The following is a 21,701-nucleotide window of genomic DNA, read 5'->3' as shown; positions in this document are numbered from 1 at the left end:
TGTAAATTTGTGGAGTTTTGACCATTAAAAATTAAGATTTTTGGGCTGGTTGGATGTGCAATGAGGTGGCGCCCCCTTTGGTGTAGATTTTGCTCCGATAACGGTGTAAAAAGTATCTAAATGGAATACGAATGACCTGTCTGTCGACCGGTTTGACCACAGGTGACATGTATGCTTGTTTCGTTTTAACATTTCATACCTTTTTGTTCTATACTGTTTATTTAAATACTTAATCTCGTTAAGATTTGATTTTTAAAATGCATTTGATTGTGTGTGTGTTGCTCAATCATCCTCACATGAAGGACACATTAGATCCACTCAACGTTCCACTATTATTTTGGCCTGAGTAAACTTGTACTACAAAATTAAAGTGCAAAAATTGTCACACAAGTTTTTGTAATTGTAATCTGAATTAGGAAATCTCAAGATTTACTTATATGCCTCAACTATTCCATTACATAGAAGGTCAATGAATTTATAGTTTAATCTAATTGCAAGAAAATCATCAAACTAATTTTTTAACCAACAAACCATTCAATAAAGGGAAAATGACCCAATAATACTACTTAACACTCTATATTACAAAACATAAGAATATTTTTTCTTATTTACAAAAGATACCAACAAAATTACAAAGTATACCAAATTTGGCTTAATGGGATACTCACGGTTTTGGGGTTCTTTTTTATGAGAGAGAATCTAATTTTTAAATGTGGGCTTAATTTTAGGATAGTTACCAATCAACTTATTCCACTTTTCAAAAACAATTCTCGCTCCCTCTACAACTGTTGATAGACACCATTTCCAGACCTAAAATTCATCTTCTCTCCTGGTATGATATGATTTCAGCTTCATCGACAAACAATTCTCCACCAATTTTAATGTTTACATATATGTTTTTTGCCCTTATTAATACTCATATATCCCCTTTGCAGTTATATAATTAATCTCCCTTCTTTTTGGAATTATCCAATAAAAAATGGAGGCAGAGTCATACAGGAGAGATTATTCTAATCTTCTAACGGTCCTAATTGATGAAGATGGAGGCATGTCACAGTTTAATTTCACTCGATCTCCCATCATTACAAAAATTCATACATATTTTTTTCTAGTGTATGAACTTTATATGGAATCTGATTTGTATCAATTACATATTTATTATGCATATTTTCTCATAATTTATATACACTTTGATTAGAATTTATACAATTTATATGTACTTTATCATAATTAAAATATACATACACCTTTTATACATATTTCATACATAAAAATTATAATGAATTTATACAGTTATACATATTTCATACAAAATTTATACATATTTGTTTTCTGGTCTATGAACTTTGTATGGAATCTGATTTGTTGCAATCACAAAAATTATAATGAACTTTGTATGGAATATGATACAATTCATGAATAATATCTCTTTATTTTGAATGGGGAGAGAAAAGTGAATAAAATACGGGAGCAAAAGTTGGGGAAAATGAGGGAATAACTATCTCTTAATTTTGAATGGGAGAGAAAAGTGGATAAAATAAGGGAAACAGTTTCCTTACATTATTTACTGTGTGTTATTTGCTTTTTCTTAATTTACCTGATTCGTATAGATTTTGTAAGAAATCTGTTGATATATTTTATAAACTGAAAAGTATCATTATGTTCTATAAATATACCCTCTTACTATGTACATATATGTTCAATAAACAAGTAGGCTTCCACACTAAGAGTAAATGCAGCAAATGTGTCCAGAATAACAGTAGGAACCAACCCATATTAAGCCCATTCTACTATAAAAATAAGCCCAGCCCAGACTGGCCCATATCCTTTGTCCTGAATCAGTCCATTAGACAAGAATGTATAACTGAAAGCACATTTTAGGTATTCTTTCTAGGCATAAACATTGTTTAGGTGATTTTGTTTGTGCTAGTGTATTAAATAGAATTCGATCGATGGTAAAAGGGTGTGCGGATTGGCTTATTTAAGTGTTTTTTGGCTTATAAGCTCTTTTCTACTTTTGTTGATGTTTGGGAAAAATAAAAAGTGTTTTTAAGAACTTATGTTTAGGCTAAAAAGTACAAAAATAAGCCAAAAGCCAAAAGTTGGGTACTCCAACTTATTCATATAAAAAGTTTCTCAGGAGAAAGTAACTAGAGTAAAAAGTTCACTGTCTTTGAGACATAGGAATACATTCGACATGCATAGCATACTATTTTTTATTTTTTTTTGGCTAAGCATCACCGTATCTTCAAAGCTAAAGGTTGCTACTAAATTCCAGCAAAATACTCCACCAATTTCTTTCTATATGACATGTTGATTAGGTATGAGGTTTAACAAAATAAAAATGGTTATAGTAATCTGAAGATTACAAAGAACAATTAAGAAAGAAGAGATATACAGATTTGAAGAAGAGAAAAGAAATAGATTGAGAAAAAGAAGAAGAAGAGAGATTCTTTTCATTAGAATAATATGATCTCATAATTGATACAATGATATGAGATGTGTATATATACATACAAGGCTGATCATACACGGTTATAACTGAATTAACCAAGACTAAGTGACTTAAGCTGAATATTGTCAAATGTAAGTAACTTAACTAACTTCCTGACAGTGTATATCAGGCATATATTCTGTATATCTGAGCTTAGTCAACACTCCCCCTCAAACTAGGTGGTGTAATAATGTCAAGAACCCCTAGTTTGGATATCAGATATTCATTTTGAACTCTAGGCAATCCCTTTGTGAGAATATCAGCAGGCTGTTCATTTGTTACAACATACTGAGTAGTGATCAAACCTTATTGAATTTTTTCTCTAATGAAATGACAGTTAATCTCTATATGTTTAGTTCTTTCATGAAACACGAGATTGGCTGCAATCTGCATTGCTGATTTACTCAATCTGCATTGCTGATTTACTATCACTATAAATGGTAACTGGTTGAGAAATCTCAATTCCTATTTCCTTCAATAAGCTAAGAATCCAAGTGAGTTCTGAAACTATAGTAGCCATACTTCTATATTCTGCTTCTGCAGAACTTCTTGACACCATTGTCTGCTTCTTAGACTTCCATGAAATAAGAAATCTTCCCAGTTTTATCAGAAATCCAGACACAGATTTTCTAGTTATTAGACAAGCAGCCCAGTTTGCATCACAATAACTGGTGATGACAGTGCTAGAGTAGCTAGACAGTAGCAATCTTTGTCCAGGATGATGTTTGATATACTTTACAATTCTCAAAGCAGCATCCATATGTGATCTCTTTCGATTTTGAAGAAATTGACTAAGAGTTCGTACTTCAAATGAGATGTCGGGTCTGGTAACTGTTAAGTATAATAGTTTACCAATTAATATTTTTATATGTTGCTTGATCAATTGCACTTTAACTCCATCCTTCTTAAGACATTCATCATATAGTTGAGAAGTTATCTTCACCTGCTAAACCAGCTTCAGAAATCAACACTGGAGCATATTTTCTCTGATGCATTGTAATGCCTTCTTTGGATCAATGCCAAAGAAATACTTTAACTCACCAAGGTCCTTCATTTTGAATGCCTTCTTTGGTGACTCTTTTGTTTTTTCAATCAATGGCAAGTTGTCACCTGTGACTAATATGTCATCCACATACACTAGAATGACAATAACACCTTGATCTGTGTTTCTTGATGAATAATGAATGATTGATGTGGCGTGATTTTACGCCACAATTGATGCTTTTCGGCTATAAGTTTTACTTATTTTTAAGCAAGTCTATGTTATTTTACGTGGTTTTTATTATGTTTCAGGTAATACGAGGTCCCTAGAGCCTAAGTGTGGAAAACAAGCGAAAAAGAGGGAAAAAGTTTATCACTGGAAACTAATGGAGATTCTGGAAATTTTGGTGGAAAATTACTCTGCGCGTTCGCGCTCACGCGCGGGAGTGACTCTACGCGTTCGCGCTAGTAGGTCACGCGTTCGCGTTGAAGAACGAGAAGGGGTGCTGACGCATCCACGCGTTCGCGCAAACACGTGGCGCATTCTCATTGAAGGTTTTTCGGCCCAGTCCGAACAGAACTTGGATTTTGATGATTTTTTGCTATTCCAGTTCTTTTAAAAAGCCAACTGGGAGCATTGTAAAATTATCTTTGGCATAAAACTCAAGTTTGGAGGCTAGGGTTCCTACGTAAATATTCTTTCTTTTATTTAATCCTTGCTTATGGGAATTTCTTGGTGACAATTAAGATTGATACTCTTGTTGTGCTTATTTATTCAGCGACATTATTTATATTCAAGTAAGTTCTTGTTATTTTAATTATTCTTGTTCTTCAACGTTTCTTAAGGGAGTAGCTAACCCTAGGACTTACCCATTTGTTTTGTTTGAAACTCGGAAGAGGAAAAACAAGATTGGGATAGAATAATTAACATGAATTTAGGGCGTTAACCCTCATCTAATGGAAATTGACCTAGGAATAGGCGATACCACTTGTAGCCATATTCGGGTGTTCTTAATGCTCATAATTGCTTGAGGGATCTTCAATTGGGTAGTCTAGTTAATCTTCGGGAGAAGTTAATTTAGAGTCATTATCCGAGGCTGAATAACATAAACTTACTATTATTTATAATTTGTGAAATATATTGGATCGTTACTTGAGAAGTAGTTTTCTTTATTCCATTCTTGTGGCCATTGATCAATTTACTTGCTTTCTAGATTAGAATTTATATTTTCGCATTTTATCAAAAACCACCATTGATGAGTTCGGTCTAGCTATTGTTAATGATAATTCCTAATCTGCTTAAATCGCCTACATATTGTTCTCTGTGAGATTCGACCCCAACCTTGTTGGGTTACTATATTTGACAACGTCCGCGTTATGCCATTAATAGGTGTAATTTGAGCGTATCAATGATCAAATGGACTTTGCTTGAACTGAAAACTGACTAAAACTTCTGATAACTTAGCATTCCATTGTCTAGGTGCTTGCTTTAAACCATATAATGATTTGACCAGTCTGCAAATTGATCCTTTCTCCCCTGACTGGCAAATCCCTTTGGAAGTTCCATCTATATTTCATCAAACAAATCACCTTGTAAGAAAGCATTATACATATCCATTTGGTGTATATGCCATCTATAAAATGCTTCAATGGACAAAACTGTCCTTACTGTAACCATTTTCACCACAGCCGAAAATGTTTCTTGATAGTCTATACCCTCTTTTTGACTATATCGTTTTGCTACTAATCTTGCTTTGTATCTTTCCACTTCACCATTTACCTTGTACTTTATCTTGTATGCCCATTTTCAGCCTATTGTAGACTTTCCCGGAGGTCAAGTAACAATATCCCAAGTCTTGTTACTTTCTAAAGCTGTTATTCCCTCTTTCATGGCTTGAATCCACTTTGGATCTTTGCTAGCTTCTGCATATGTCTTATGTTCAGTTGTTGAAGAAAAAGCAGCAATATATGCTTGGTATTTAGGTGCTAGTTTTTCACAACTCAAATACTTATCCAACCTATAAGGACCAGTGTCATGTATATTGAGTGACACACAGTCCGTCATCCACAAAACTGGTTTCCTTCCTCTAGTAGACTGTCTAGTATTGACCTATTGTTGAACAAGTTGTTGGGGTTGAATGAGCATATTATCTTGAACTATATCTTGTATTTGATCATGTTGAACTGGTTGTTGAGGTTAAGCAACAGGCATATATGGTGGTATATCAGTTGAAGGAGTAGAATTCTGAAAATTCTGAGGTGCATGAACCACCAGTATTGATATCAAGGATTGAGTTGAACTAATTATCCTTAAGTAAGTCTGAGCTAGTATCCATGAATATTGAGTTGGGTGTGGTATCTTTTATTGCAAATGGAAACATATCTTCCTTAAACACAACATCCTTATTAACAAAAAAACACAGAATCAGTAAGATCATATAGCACATATCCTTTTTACGGTTCAGAATATCCCATATGTGCAGCAGTTCTAACTCTTGTCATCATTCTGTCATGTTGAGTCATAGCTTTAGCATAACATAGGCAACCTAACACTCTTAGATGATTTAGACTAGGTTTCATATAATAGAACTTTTCATATAGTGACTAGGTAGTCTATTTATGATGTAGGCTGCTACTAGCACACAATGACCCAGAAGCGTATAGGAATCTTTCCTTGAGATCTTACTGCTCTTGTTACCTCTAGAATATATCTGTGTTTCCTCTCAGCTACACCATTTCGCTAAGGGATATAGACACAAGTTTTTTGATATATTATTCCCAGTTTTTAAACAAATTATCACAAACTGAGTTAATAAATTCAGTACCATTATCAATTCTGATAGTTTTAATAGTTTTACTAAATTAATTCTTTATTAAGCAGAAAAACTGTTGCAAACATACACAAACATCTGATTTGTGTTTTAATAGAAACAACCATGTAAATCTTGAGAAGTCATCTACAATAGTTGTTTCCATCAAAACTAGCAACTTTGTAAGGTCCCCACAGGTCAACATGAATTAAACCAAGCATGCTAGTATTTTAATACTACTTGAAGGAAAAGGTAGTCCAGTTTGTTTGCACAAGGACACACTGTGCACTTATCTAGACTCAATTTTATAACCTCTAAACTACTAGGTAACAATTTATTCGAAACTATAGAAGAATTATATCCAAGTCTTTGATACCACAAGTTGATATCTTTATTGTACTGTTTTCCAGGATTCTGCACGGCTAAGCTGACATGTCTTCCTTTGAATTGATTCAGTAGCAAGTATAAGCCATCCTCTTATTTACCAATCTCCTTCACCCTCCCAGTGAAGAGATCCTGAAAAATGCAAAAGTCAGGGAAAAAAGAAGCACAATATTGTAATTCTATTGTTAACTTTGAAACTGATAGTAAATTATAAGTGAATTGTGGAACATAGAACACATTAGACACTGCACTTCTTTGAGAAATGGTGTTGTTGCCAGTATGTGTTACTTTGGCTACATCACCATTTGGAAAATGTACTTTACTTGGTCTAATAGGTTCTTTGATAGTATCTTGATTTAACCGTCTTTTATCTGAGGCCATATGGTTTGTTGCCCCTGTGTCAATGATCCATTCAGGATCATTTGGGGCTAAACATGCCATATTTTCAACTCTACCTGCTGCATTAGCAGATGCAACATTGTATGTTGTATGAGCAGATGCATTTTCCACTATAATACCTGCTGCATTAGCAGATGCAAAAGCAGATGTTGAAGCATTGTTAGCATTGTTGTTGTTTCCTTCATTGAGCAAGTGCAGAAATTGAGCATATTGTTCTCTAGTCATCATGTTTCCTCCCATCTGATTCAGTTGTTGAGTAATTTCTATCTGGTTAAGTTGACCAAGCTGAGCAGTGTTTGAACCTTCTTCAATGAACATCTGATGTTGATTCTGACCAAATGTTAGACTTGGACCACCTCCTTGAGTCATGGACCCTACTCTCATAGCTTGTGGGTTATCAATGTTGTTGGTTTGTTTATGATTCTTAGAACTCACTTCACCATGTACATTATTAGCAGCTCCACCACCAGATGCACTCTTCTTCTTTGATTTAAAGTCCGGTGGATAACTAACCAACCCGTAACATGTTTCTTTACTATGACCCTTACACCTGCAAACTCACAAATCAGACTTGAACTACTGTAATTTTTCTTAAACTTCTGGTTCTGATAAGAATTGTTATTGCTATTCTGATGCTGATAAGAATTTTTATTGGTTCTTGAGCACATAGCAACATCTAAACTACTCATAATGGCAGAAGGATTCACACCTAATACTCCAGTTGTAAATGCAACTGACTTCTGACCTTCATCACACTTCACCATAGAGTATGCTTGCTTTACAGACGGCTACACTATGACTTTACTCTCTACTTTATCATTCACTTTACCAACTTTAACGACTTTACCCTGAACTTTACAGGAATTATCATTGGAGCCTCCGAAGACAACCGGAGACACATCATCAAATCTCTGAAGACAACCAGAGATGTTCATTCGAGTCTCTGAAGACAACCGGAGACATCATCAACTTTAACAACTTCACCCTGGACTTTACGGGAATCATTATCAAATCTCCGAAGACAACTGGAGATGTCATATCATCAAGTCTCCGAAGACAACCGGGGGCATCATTCGGCTATACAGCCTCATATGCATAAGCCAGACGGCTACACTATGACTTTACTCTCTACTTTATCATTCACTTTACCAACTTTAACGACTTTACCCTGAACTTTACAGGAATTATCATTGGAGCCTCCGAAGACAACCGGAGACATCATCCACTTTACAACTTTATCCTGGACTTTACGGGAATCATCATCAAATCTCTGAAGACAACCAGAGACATCCCATGGAATTATCATTGAAGCCTCCGAAGACAACCGGAGACATCATCCACTCGACGACTTTGCCCCGGACTTTACAGGAACTTTCATCAAATCCCCGAAGACAACCGGAGATATCATATCATTGAGTCCCGACAACCATCGGAGACATCACATGGCTACGCGGCCTCACCTGCATAAGCCAAGCGGCTACACACCTACTTTACTCCTTACTTCATTTCTTTATTTCATCATCTACTTTACCTACTTTAATGAATTTACCTTAAATTTCGCAGATATCATTTATCATCGAGTCCCGGAAGACAGCCGGAGACCTTATCACTATCATCTTCAAATGCAACTAGAGATATTATCACATCCTCAGCATACGCATCACACATTCATTCAAGTCCCCGAAGACAACCAGAGACAACATTGGCCACACGGCTTCATTTTCATTCCCACACTCATATTTACTATCATTTTACACTCTTTATAATTTCAACTTTATTACTAATGCTGACATGAATTTCAGTTTTAGCAGAAAGTACAATTTGCAGAGGCGCAACACAACGTGGAACTTTATCTTACGCAGTGAACTGGGGCGAATTTGCTGAAGAGGAATATCAAACTCACAAGCAAAGGTCACGGATCTACTCTCGAACTCGATTCCGCCTATGTCCGCAAACACGTGAGACGTAGGTTAATTTCTCTTTCACATCCTCCGCTAAAACTCTACTCTTCTCACAATCTCATATTCCTTTCTACACCCGGTGTCTCCATAACTCGACACTGGGGCATCTTTGAAGAATTTACACCGTGTCTACTAGAGTCCTACTTATGGGTGTGTTGTGCATCACATTTATAATTAGGAGGCTATAAACACGTGTTCCATTCTTGAACGTCTCATCACCTGCCTACAACCCCCCGCTAGATTGTGAATCCACAAAAACTTTCGAACTAGACATGCCCTTAGTGCAACCCTAGATATGTAGGCAACTCAAAACTAAGATTCAACCATAATTTTCCAAAACCGTACTTTCTTACAAACTCATATTTGTCGGTCGGAACAAAATTGGCTACTACGTCAACTTCTTCGCCCGAAAACTCTTACATCGCCTCCGGTCGAAGAGGGGCATCTGTTGACACCCAATTTTGTCCCTCATTTATTTTAATTTACTCACGAGCTAAATACTTTATTTCATTGCCATTACTACTAAATATCATTACTTTTATTTTTTAACATTAGAAGTATCACTTTACTACAAATTTTAGATGATTCGTCATCATTTCATTTTTTCGGGTTCGGACTCGTTAAATTTATTACAAGGCAATATTTTGCAAAATCTTTATTCTTCTACAGGTTAATTATCGTCTCTACATAATATATATTATACCAGTAATTAAATTAGAATCCCAAAATAATTAAATAGCGGAAAAATGGTCAACAATTTTTAGCCAATTAATGGCTTAAAATACAAATATAATATTATTTCCCTACCCGAATAAGCAACCCACATTTTAATATCCAATCCACATTTATATCAACCCATATTTAAATTAATAGGCCAGCCCAAAACGGACCAGCCCAATTAACTCCTACCCGGCCCAACCCTCATTATCTTTACCCTAATTCCCTTCTCCTTCATTTTCCGCCTCCCTCACCCTTTCCTCCTTCTCTCCTCCCCAACGTCTCTTTCTCTTCCCCTTCTCTTTCTCATTCATCTCTCCCATGCTCAATCTCTGCCTCTCCACTCACTGTTGTCCCCCACGCCTACCTCTCCACTTCCCCTTGTCCCCCGCTCCTTCATCTCTCTCATACGCTCTTCCCCTTTATTTAATACAAAACAAAACCCTATAAATGGAATTGGAAGTGGAATCGTTTAGGGGGGGAACTTGGTTTTAGAAAGGGGAATTTTTTAGTATTTGGAGGGATTTTTCAGATTCTTGAGAAAGAAGGATTCAGTTTTTTTTTAAGAGATACAAACCATATTCCAAATTTAATTTTCCTTTTCCGGTGAACTTTAGCCGCGACCAACAATTACTCCATTTTCATTTATTTTTGGGACTTTAGTTACTTTAATCGGAATCGGGTTCGTTCGAGTTCGAGTACAAATCCGAGACTCATACCCAGTTCACTGCACCTACAAAAGGTCGGTAAACTTGAAGCTTCAATCTTTTCTCTGTTTCTAATACTGTTAGTGTAATGAATTTGCCGTTTGAGGAAAAATCATGAATCAGAGTGTTTTTCTAGTGTAAAATAACTTTTCCCCTGATTTGTTTTACTGTTATTAGCCTAAAAATATTATTCTTCGTCGTTCTTGTTTTGTTATTTTATACGGTTGAAATTCCTACTGAAATATGTGTTATTCACTAGTTTGGTTGAAATCATGACTGAAAGTGTGATTGAGTTGCTGTTATGACATCTTTACTATGGCATGTTGTTTGGGCTGATTTTCGGCTTTAGGTTTAAAACTTTTGATTCATTAATTTAAGTTAACCTTAATCTATGTTGTTTACCCGCGTGTCTCTGGTTTTGATTTAGAGATGCTCGATTAAGGTTGATAACTATCAAGAGTTTAGAGAATTCTAAGTTTAATATCGATTTGGTTTTTTTTTTGTGTGCTGAGATTTTGTTTGAGGAAGAGGCAGAGTTTCAGTTATAGAGTGAGCTTTGTGTTCTATATCTATTTTTTACCATTTAGTAACTTTCTTTTTCGTAAATTGCAAATCTTTATTTAACTCCTGTGTTGGGGTTGTTTACTTTAAGGTTGGAAGTCTGATTTTTATTTGAGATATTAACTTTGGACTAGGTTTTTAAAGTTTTAGAACCACTGAAAGTTTTACTGATTTTTCTTGATCTAAAGTGCTGAAAGTTAATGGAAATCAGTAGCATTCTCCCTTTCCAAGTTTTCCATTCCTAAATCTAAAAAGTTGTAAAGTGTGCCCTTTCATTGCCAGATCCCTGAAGTCCAAAAACATCCTATTTAATCTCTACTTTGCTGTTTTATTTGAATCTCATCTGCTCAAAGTTTGCTTGAATTATTCGTTTGGATATTCTGCATATGTTGTGCCCCAAACACGATTTAGAAGTTATAAATCATATCTAAAGTGTTCAAGCAGTTTCTTATGCAATTGGTGCTTGGATGTATTACATTTGTATTTAAGTACTGTTAAAAATCATGATCTCAAGTTATATGAATCTTTCTTTAAATCCCTGATGTTGTTTGTCCCCGTAATTTTAGTTTTGTGTTTTACGAACGGCGTAGAATGTTGTTGTTTTTGTGGTTGAGTCTGTGACAAGGGAGTATGACCTGAACTTTCTTTTGCCTCCGAGTTAAAAAATTCTACCTATATATTAAGGCTAAATGGTTCAGATATATTTAAGCATCACTACAGTTGGTTATTCAAATCTGAATATAGACAATAAGTTATATTAGAAGCCATGATTTTGGATTATATGTGATTGACTTTGATTTCAAACATGAGTAGTGTATGACGTTAGAATATAATTCTTTGCGCGGTATTTTTTTAAAAAAATTCCAAACTCTGTTCACTCTTTATTTTATTTGTCGCTTAGGAAAACTGATTTTAGTATCTTACTTAAACAGAGATTGAGGTACTTGTCTTCTGACTTAGAATGCTACTTAGGAAGCCTTCCGTTTGCAAAAGTTTATTTTATTTTATTATGATTCTAGTTATCAGGACATTTCCAACGATTTGTTTTAATACGAATTTGCAGATTGTAAGTTTTCTTTTCTAATTCAAACATTTGCTGAGAACCTTTTGCACCTGCTGCTGGTTCTTTGCAATTCCTTTGTGACCACCTTGTTTAAAGCATGCTGCATTTCACTCTGTCTACAAGATACTTTGATTATGTTATACAAAAACCATAGGCAAAGTTAATTAATCCTCTTCTTTTTTTGGGAACCACTCTATCGGGTCATTAAGAGATTAAGTGACAATATGAACAAGACTCCATGCCTTTCTCAAATTTTCTAAATGCTAGTGTTCTTTTCCCAGACGATTTAGGCTTTGCTTTGGATTTAAATTTTTGAGAGGGTGAAATATTTCTTGTCTCAAAGAACTTGTTCATTTGCTTTAATGGTAAATTTCTCTTCTATGTTGGGGGATTCAAAGGGTGCTGAAATGAAGAAATTAACAATACTAGTATGGGATTCAACTCTTATAGGATTCCCTAGAACTGGCTTCCAGTAGACAATGTAAAAGATAAACAATTATTTGTATTTGAAACATTGATTGTTTCAGTGGTTTAGTGGGAAAGTGAATTAAATTGTTCTCGTCTCTATACACTTAGTCATGTATATATTGGCAATGTCTTCTTTGGACTTACAATCTGATGTGAATTAAATGATTATTGCTTCATTTTGTTTACTCGACCTTTTTTTTAATAAGAAGAATTTTTATCACTGTTCTAATCCCACTTTTCTTTCTTTTCTTTTGCATGACACACCGGAGCCGAAGAGTCTCATTTTGAGACTCAACGACACCGCTACCGCATGGAATCCGCAGCCCTATACTAAATTCGCTGGGCCAAAACCCAACAGCAAACAGTCGCAGCAGTTCTATAAAATGGGCTGAACCCATTTGATTCTATTTGCTCTTTATTTCGTACATTTAAGTTATATTGTACAACTAGTACTTTACTTGGTTTGTCTTCTTAGCTAGAATAAACCTTAGTGAAATTAGTGGGTTGATACGATGGGTAGTTAATTTAAAAGAGAGCTAACAATTAATTCATAGGCTTCATTTCTTTTTTTATGTTAAATTATTTATAGTATCTATACTATTTATTTTTATTAGAATAGTTGATTTTTAAATATCATGACTACATATTTTGAGAATCAAGATTCATTCTTACTATTTTCGAAATTTAACGCGTTACTAATTTTACACTAACGTTAACTTATTTTTGAGAAATAAGAAAGGCAAACTAGTTCCTATGGATAACTGTTCCACTTTAATTCCTTTCCAACATTTGAATCACGTATTTGTTGAAACGACCTTTACATAGTTTATAGTAAACTAGTACTTTTTCTACAACATAGTTTATATTGAACTAATACTTTTTTCCATAAAACCCTTTAAAACGACTGTCCTAACTTATTAATCGGCATAATTTATTTTCTCCAAATACATATAAACATTACATGTCTTGCTTTTTTTAGTTTATTTTTTAAACTAAACTCTTTTATGCAACTACTATTTTCTACAAGTTTTACTTTAAATAACTTTAGCAATACTTACAAGATATTTTTTAAATATTTAAATATTACATCTACACTTAGCCTAACTAATCATAAGTCCGCTCGGTTAACCATTGTTAATGGGTCTTAAAAGATGCCTAATACCTTCCCTTTAGACTAATTGAACCCTTATCTAGAATCTTAAGTTTCGCATACCTTAAAAGTAACTTTAATAAACTTTAGGTGTCCTAATTCACCATAAAATAATTAGGTGGCGACTCCTTAACAAAACAACAAAAAACAGGAATCACCAATATGTTGTACTTCTAATTTAACCTCCGGGGTTAAAATGGGTGTGACAGTGATAGTTGCAATCTCCTTATGCAAGTTATAGGTTCTTGAACCATCTACTTTACTAACCCTTTCAATTAACTCTTCCCACACAGTTTGAGCATTAGAAACATACATAATACCTCCAAGAAGATTCTTAGACACAACATTCATTAACCAAGAGAGTACAATAGCATTTATCCTCTCCCAATGATCCCACATTGATTCAAGATACCTTTTTTACTACAATTGCCATTAACCAAGCCAAGTTTATTTCTACCTAGCAATTCAAGTCTCATGGATCGAAATCAAATTGAGAATTTTTCAATACATGTTAATTGAAACCCAATAATCTGAATTCCACTTACATCAGTCGGTGACAAGAACAAGGGATGAGTATAGTCAATCCTAGTCTGAGCAGTTTGTTGAGTTAAAGACTCATTTCCATTTTAAGTTGTTCCATTCACATTTGGAACCCCAGTTCCAATTCCATTATTGGCATTTAGAGAATTTCCATTAACATCCATCTTGAACAAAATTTAGAATTTTGAGGCGGAAGCAAAAGAAAACAGCAGAATCTTGAATAGAAACTGATTCTGATTAACTTCAAGAACAGCAACAATTATTACTCGATCAAACTATGTGCCTACTCTGATACCATTTAGTAATCTGAAGATTACAAATCACAATTAAGAAAGAAGAGATAAACAAATTTGAATAAGAGAAAAGAAATAGATTGAGAGGAAGAAGAAGAAGAAGAAGAAGAAGAAGAAGAAGAAGAAGAAGAAGAAGAAGAAGAAGAAGAAGAAGAAGAAGAAGAAGAAAAGAGAGATTCTTGTCATTAGAATAATATGATCTCATAATTGATACAATGATATGAGATGTGTATATATACATACAAGGCTGATCATACACGGTTATAACTGAATTAACCAAGACTAAGTGACTTAAGCTGAAAACTGTCAAATGTAACTAACTTAACTAATTTCCTTCCAGTGTATACCAAGTGTATATCAGGCGTATATTCTGTATATATGAGCACACTGGCACATGCCAAAGTATCGTTAGAACTTGTGACTTTGAAAATGTCGTTACATTTCTACGATTAAAACTTTAAGCATTCTTCAATGTAAAATGAGAATTTTACAATTAAATTAGTTTTAAATATAAAAATATGTCTTTTTTAATCAAACAAGAAATGAAAAAAGTGCCTTTGTACTATGGAATAGAGGGAGTACAATTTTGTCAAGGCCAAAACAAAATCGAGGGTAAATGAATCAAAGTATTAGCAAATCGAAGAGCCGCTGTCTTAGCAAGCTTCTACATACAATTAAATGCTAAGATGTTATGTACTTATGTTCTCTATATATTAGGAGAAGCACCATAACTTGTTTCTTATCTGGGCTCTTCACTCTGAAAACAAACAATCCTCTCCACTTATCTCGTCAAAAGGCCGATAAGACCTTACCATCACAATTCTATTTATTAAACTCTGTAGGGTTCTATTTAGCATTATTAAAATTGGCTTGTCTTAATTAGGCACGCAATCTAATCAAAACTAATTAAGGTGTACTTTTGCTAAGTTAATAGTGAAAGCTTGACACTGAACTTGCACTAAACTCAAATAAAACTGCAATTACAAACAATGGGAACAGAGTATAGAGACTGCTGGTAGGTGCAAAATATTTCAAATTATTTGCAAATTGAGAGGAAACAATATCACAACTTTACAACATACACTATATATACTGGCTAGTTTCCACATTAACTTAAATAGCCAAGCAAAGCTAGTTCAACCCAAATAGAAAGAAATACTAGTTGTATCTTCTCCGGGAACTGGATGTATAACCTATACTAAGTAGACTCTATCTATACCCTAAAGCACAAAATCTCTTCTTTTCTATACTATAAAAAAAGAAGTATAAACTAGAAAGTGTGCTTTCAAATTTTGTTACTTTTGTCTCCACCTCTTTTCTCCTAGAATAGGTTGTATTGGGTCCTCCGACTTGGGCCAGAAGGCCTCACGCAATCTATATGAGTATCCCTAGCTTCCTTTTTCTTTTCACCTTTATTCACACGTCCAACAGATCATGTATTCATGTTCCAAGATTACCTGTAACAAAATCTGGTAATAGTTGAGTAGGGAATCGCTTATTCCCACTTTGAAAATCGATGTTTTCATAGCTCATTCGATTGTAATGATTTCCCATTTCAGGCCTACTTCCTATCTCAATATTTTGGTTTGAAAGGTAGTTCTGCTGGCTCACTGGCATGGCTAGGTTTTCAGAAGGAGGAAGCCCTAGAGTAAGAGAGACACCATTTCCATGAAAATTTGTAGCCATTTGTCCATGAGGATCAAACCTTCCAAAATCTCCCATCGTAAACGCTGCCATTAAAGGATTATTGAAACCTTTGTTTGATGATTCTCTAGCTTTTGCTTCCAGATCTACTGATGAAAGAATACTACTTGGAGAATATTTCTGCATGTCATTTCTTGGCTTTTTCGCGTTGTTTTCTATATGATCAGCAGTGGTAGTATTATTTTCCATGTTGAATGAACCAAGGAAGGAGAAGTTGTGAGCTTGTTGTGCTTGAAGTGAGGCACCTGCAGTAGGGGAAGTTGAAATAGTTGAGGTGGAAATTTCTGTTGGAGCAGTACCATCTTGTAATAAGCTGCTAGTAATTGGTTGTTTCTCTTGTACAGCATTTGATTTTGAGACCATATTATTCTCCTTGTTGGGGTCATTTTTGTTTTTGTTTTCTCCTGAAGTAGTACTATTTTGTTCTTGATTCTTCACCTCTTCCAAGTACATTTCCTCTACCATGGGCTTCCATAGTCGAACTCGAGCATTTATGAACCAGTTGGAGACCTGCATTTCATTTATATATCAGCATTTTTATTAAAAAAAAAAAAAAAAAAAAGATAATCCAAGAATAAAGTTGTAGAATGTGTGGCCAAGAACCTGACTCCTTGTTAGCCCGGTTTGCTTCGCAAGCATGATTTTGTCTGAATCCTTGGGGTAACTGCAACACAAAAACGTTAACAAAAACATTTTCATAGTTAAAAACAACAATTACAACGAATATTATTAACAAAAATCTGGTAACTAAGAAAACAACTCTTTATATATATATATATATATATATATATATATATATATATATATTAGAGCGTGATAATTTATTTTGTGAGAGATTTATGTTTACAACTAGTCGATTTTAGAATTTAGGGTAAGTGGATTTAAAATGATTATGATGTTAATATATGCACACATTTTAATATATTTGGTATATGCATACATAATTTGACCTGAAAATAATATAAATTCAGTTAGACACTTTTGCCTCATGCTTTAGAAGTATTAAACAAAACGGGTAAGAATAAGAATGATTGTATTTTAAAGTTGGTATTTTTCACATCGTCAGTGCATAGACTGAACTTTATTTTTAAGAGAAGGTGAGTTTACAAGTACTCACGGATGAAGAAAATGCTCGAAAAGCCAAGCACGGAGGACAGAGACAGCTCTTTCAGGTAAACCTCTTTGGGGTCTCCAAGCATTTGGTTGCATCATTCCTAGCTGTTGCAGTGCACGTTGTTGCCTTAGATGATGGTCTACAAATTTTAGTCGTGACCCTTCAATTTTCCCTCCTAAGCCTTCTTCTTCACCTAAACTCTTGCTCGTGGCCTTTATTTGTCCAGCAATTGCATCTTTTAGGCATCGAAATTGCTTCGAAATTGCATGCAAAGCAAGTTGAGTGTACGATTTTGCAGATCCAATTCCTGCTACTTGCTCAAATGATGATACAATTATTTGCATTTGGTGATGGTACTGTCTGTATCTTTGCTCCACCTGAACAAAAGAAAAACAATGTTAGACTTTTATTACTACAAAACTGTCGTTTTACAACATGAAGTTATCCGTTCGTTATTACTAATAAGGCTGGAGAAGACCCTTTGCGACTATGATTAGTGCTTCTATGTATGTCTTCAATTTCTTTGCACACATGTGACATGACTAGAGAAATTTTGAGTAATTCACATAAGAAATTAAAGAATTTTATTATCCGTTCCAAGTGAGAAATAAGTTGGTATGAATTGGAGAATTCTGTGAACCATCGAGTCTTTGAATGCAAGGTTGCCTGAAGCCATTAAGTCGAAGGCACATTTGCGTGTACGTTACGCCTCGTATAAAATATATTTTTTTAAAAAAAGTGAATGGGAGATAGTGCTTTGAATTTTAGGTTCCTAGCAAGCTTTGGTGTATTATCTTTATAGCTTTAGTTGGACCCGCAGAAGAAAATTTAGAGCCACATATTGTCAGTTTGTATATATCAACACAAACGCAACGTACGTGATTGGTGACTTGTTGGAAACTGCTTTTCTTCAGCTAATTAACAAAACCTCCACATTTCATCTGCCGACTACTATTATTGCAAAGATATATGAATCAATAGTGTCATCCATTTAATTTCTCCTCCACAAAAAGCTTTGAGAAAAGGTAAATAATAAAAGAGTAGATATAAAATGTTTTTCACAGTTTTGGATAATTTGATTGACAAGTTTTTGGAATTAGAATCCAACTTTTTCGAAGATAAGATTGTAAATATAAGAGTGAGTAGAGTTGGAGTTCTAGTTAATTATGGGTTCGGCAAAACTTAGTAGTTTTGGGCTAAAATCATATATTTGTGTTAAAAAATTCACCAAATATGAGTAAAAGTAAATAATTTGTCCAGAACATGATAAGCTGACTTTTTTAGAATTCAGAATATATGAACTCAAAACTATCGATCCGCCTCAGAATATATGAATTGAAGTATATATGTACCTCTTCAAGCATAGTAATAAGCTTGGCCTTTTTCATTTGAAGTTCTTGTCTTTGAGAAGTTGTGAGCTCAATAGCAACTTCATTTTTCTGCCTGCTGCTACTTTCACCACCACCACTACTAGTGTTCACATCACTAGCCAAAGGCATAGACTCTTTGTTCATAGAATTTTCCCTCTTCTTTTGATCATATCCTTTGGTACCTTTTCCAACAATATTAACAAGTTCATCAAGAAGCTCTTGTGCAGCTTTCAGGTACTTAGAGCCTAAAATCATGCTGGAAGTTCCATCTAATGATCGTCTAATAACATTATTTGATCTTGGTGATGATGATGAAATGTTATTGAAGCTAATTTGCTGTTGTTGTTGGGGAGAAAGGCTTAGTGATAGTCCACCTTGTTGTTGTAGTCGGTGCTGTGGTGGGGACACCACTATTGGCCTCTGGAACCCCAACTGAGAGGCCAAGTCCGTGGTGGTTCCACCACATGACGTGTCAGAAACCACCGTGGACGACGGTATCACATGGGATTCATGATGGCTTCCAGTACTTTGGTTGTTCCACAGACGTTGGATAAGGCCATGATGATTCTGATCATGCAAACTGACGGCTGGAAGAGGGACGCCGACGAAGTGCTGCTGCTGCGCCTGCTGCAGCGGCGCGTGGGGTATATTTGCGGGGTTGAGCGCGTTGCCGGCTGGGGAAGAATTCAAGAAAAGCAACTGCTGATGTTGTTGTTGTTGTTGTGTGTCAGTGTAGCCTTGAATATAACTGTTAGGGTTCATCAGATAAAGTGTCTGAATATTAGCATGATGTTGATCAGCTTGTATATTATTATCCGAGGTTCCTTGATAGTACATAGCACCAGATTGCAGTTAACAATAAATTTGATTGACTTCAAAATCCCTTCACAATCATTCAAGAATATCCTTCTTTTTCTTGTCGTATTTCTCCTTTTATCAATTGTACCTGCAGAAAGAAAGTAAGAGAGAAGAATAAGCTTATAATAAGTCCACAAAAAGATGGCAAACATTTTTCACGGAAAGCATATAGCTAACAGGTCAAATATGAAAAAAAAAAAAAAGACTCCCAAACTATGGGATTCTTGATTGATGATGGCTTTTGATTTTGATGTATGGTAATATAAATAAATAAAAAAGAAACACAGAAAGATGGGGAATTTGTTTATAGTGTGACAAATAAAGGCTAGCTATCAGAGATCTTCAATCATAAATTAATAAACACAAAAGAAAAAGATATAATAAAAACAGAGAAAGAGAGACAGATGAAAGGAGCTTTAGCAGAGTGTAGCATCAAAGAATGGATAAAATAACACAGACTCACATGTTTATCTATCTTTGGGTAGTAGCTCTCTAAGCTTTGAGAAGTTGCCTTCTTGTCAGACTAATCAGGTTTTCTCTGCAATCTGATCCCTTCAACACAAAAGGGGAATATGAATAAAGAGATGTGGGGTTACCCCCCACCCCCCACTCCTCTATACCAACTACTCCTCCCCACTACAGGACAAATTAGAAAAGAGAGAAGAAATTGATACTCGGCTGAGTTTTTTTGCTTCACTATTTGAAGATGAGGATATAGCTGCGACTGAAACTTAATTATTGAGACTTGCGAGGAGTACTTTGTTTCTATTCTTTACTGGAGTATCTTTGTTTGTGTAGACCATGGATTGGAGTAATATAAGGGGCAACCTTTGTGTTCCACTAATCACTTCTTTTCTATCTATCAATTTTCTTATAATTTGTTGTTTTAAGGTAATTGTGACGAGTACGAAACAGAAACTTTTTTTTGGTAAAGTGAGTACGAAACAGAAACTTGACTCTCTTTTCACCTTAAAATCGTACTCCCTCTGTTTCAAATTATGTAAACATTTTCAAAATATAAGGGTCAAATTTTATAACTTTGACTTTAATTTGACATGATTTTGCAAGTTTGTAAAACTAAAATTTATATATTTAAAAACTACATAAAAAGTATTAAAAATCATGGTAATTTATAATTCAAATAATTTTTAAAAAAAATGTAAGGAAAAAATAGTCAAAAAATTACCTCATAGACTCTCCAAATAGTAATGAATTCACATAAATTAAAACAGAGGGACTACTTATTTATAACATAAAGGTTGTACAAAGTAAGTTATAGGTAAATTTGGCACAGTTCTTGTATGTATTAAAAATCTACCAAATACGTACAAATATTATATTTCAAACCCAATAATACAAATGTTCTATGAATTTAGTGGTATCTCAAACTCATAAAATTAAAATTCTGAATTTATCTTTAACTAAGCTACATAGTACTATATTTGATAGTGTTGGCACGTTTGAGAAAATTAACAATCCCAAAATAAAAATTGAATTATAGATATACAAGAGAGTGCCAATAATTGTGTGGTAAGGAAACGTCCACTTCCACCACAGGTTTGGTAGGTAGGTAATAATTGATCGTATAAGATGCCTTCCGTTTTCTTTCATTCTACTTATCTAAGCCCTTTTTCTTTCTTTTATTCGGTTTCCTATGAACTCGATAAAAAAAAAAAAAATGTTATAAATTAAGTTTGTACGTATATGTATTTACGAATATATCATATATCTGCTACTATCTTTTAATTAGCACAAGTAGGTATCACGTCTAACTCTCCATCTATCAAGATTTAGACATATGAGAATGAACTAATTCACTTTTTTTTTTTTCTGTTGATATTTAAACCTTGATCTTTATAATCAATTCTAATTTAATTAACTGCTAAGACACTTCTTTGTGTGCCACTATGAACCTGGTAATATTAAGAAAAAACAAGGTAATTTTTCCGCGTTTCGCGCGGTTGTGAATGACCTCATTAAGCTTACGAATGAAATCCGAATATATAATAAAAATAACTTAAAGGATGTTCCTTGTAAAAAGTAAAGATATTTATAACAATATATATTTTCAAACATAAATGAGAAGATTCGACATTGTCAAATATCTCGATAAATCCAAAAATTTGA

At 34.3% G+C, this 21,701-nt stretch overlaps 2 protein-coding genes across 4 annotated transcripts; both read right to left on the bottom strand.

Moving 5' to 3' along the window:
- Positions 1-2,894: 2,894 nt before the first annotated feature.
- Positions 2,895-3,489, bottom strand: LOC132617503 (uncharacterized mitochondrial protein AtMg00810-like). Its single transcript, XM_060332513.1, has 2 exons — positions 3,438-3,489; positions 2,895-3,325 (listed from the first exon to the last, which is right to left on the bottom strand). Exons 1-2 carry the CDS (start codon positions 3,487-3,489, stop codon positions 2,895-2,897), a joined length of 483 nt encoding a protein of 160 aa, XP_060188496.1.
- A 12,055-nt stretch (positions 3,490-15,544) lies between these two features.
- On the bottom strand, positions 15,545-20,477 carry LOC132603956 (BEL1-like homeodomain protein 1). 3 transcript variants are annotated; one of them, XM_060317268.1, is made up of 6 exons: positions 20,249-20,477; positions 20,038-20,126; positions 18,699-19,662; positions 17,350-17,723; positions 16,836-16,896; positions 15,545-16,742 (listed from the first exon to the last, which is right to left on the bottom strand). In XM_060317268.1, the coding sequence occupies exons 3-6, from the start codon at positions 19,551-19,553 to the stop codon at positions 15,969-15,971; spliced, it is 2,064 nt and encodes a 687-aa protein (XP_060173251.1). In that variant the 5' UTR covers positions 19,554-19,662; positions 20,038-20,126; positions 20,249-20,477; the 3' UTR covers positions 15,545-15,968. The 3 variants fall into 3 exon arrangements, with proteins under 3 accessions (XP_060173251.1, XP_060173257.1, XP_060173245.1); XM_060317274.1 differs by having other exon boundaries at positions 20,038-20,119; XM_060317262.1 differs by having other exon boundaries at positions 20,038-20,477.
- Positions 20,478-21,701: the final 1,224 nt, after the last annotated feature.

Source organism: Lycium barbarum, chromosome 1, assembly GCF_019175385.1.
Source record: "Lycium barbarum isolate Lr01 chromosome 1, ASM1917538v2, whole genome shotgun sequence".
NCBI classification, from domain to species: domain Eukaryota; kingdom Viridiplantae; phylum Streptophyta; class Magnoliopsida; order Solanales; family Solanaceae; genus Lycium; species Lycium barbarum.
Note: the sequence above shows the minus strand (reverse complement) of the source record. Positions and strands in the feature narration are given on the sequence as shown.

What these genes read in the sequence shown, in the direction of transcription:
- LOC132617503 (XM_060332513.1), bottom strand. Translation starts at nt 3,489, where the DNA reads ATGCATCAGAGAAAATATGCTCCAGTGTTGATTTCTGAAGCTGGTTTA. An exon ending in TTCTGAAGCTGGTTTAGCAG is followed by an intron (nt 3,326 to 3,437) that starts GTGAAGATAACT and finishes TATACTTAACAG; the next exon opens with TTACCAGACCCGACATCTCA.
- LOC132603956 (XM_060317262.1), bottom strand. Translation starts at nt 19,553, where the DNA reads ATGTACTATCAAGGAACCTCGGATAATAATATACAAGCTGATCAACAT. An exon ending in TTATTACTATGCTTGAAGAG is followed by an intron (nt 17,724 to 18,698) that starts GTACATATATAC and finishes TCTTTTGTTCAG; the next exon opens with GTGGAGCAAAGATACAGACA. An exon ending in CCGGGCTAACAAGGAGTCAG is followed by an intron (nt 16,743 to 16,835) that starts GTTCTTGGCCAC and finishes AATGAAATGCAG; the next exon opens with GTCTCCAACTGGTTCATAAA.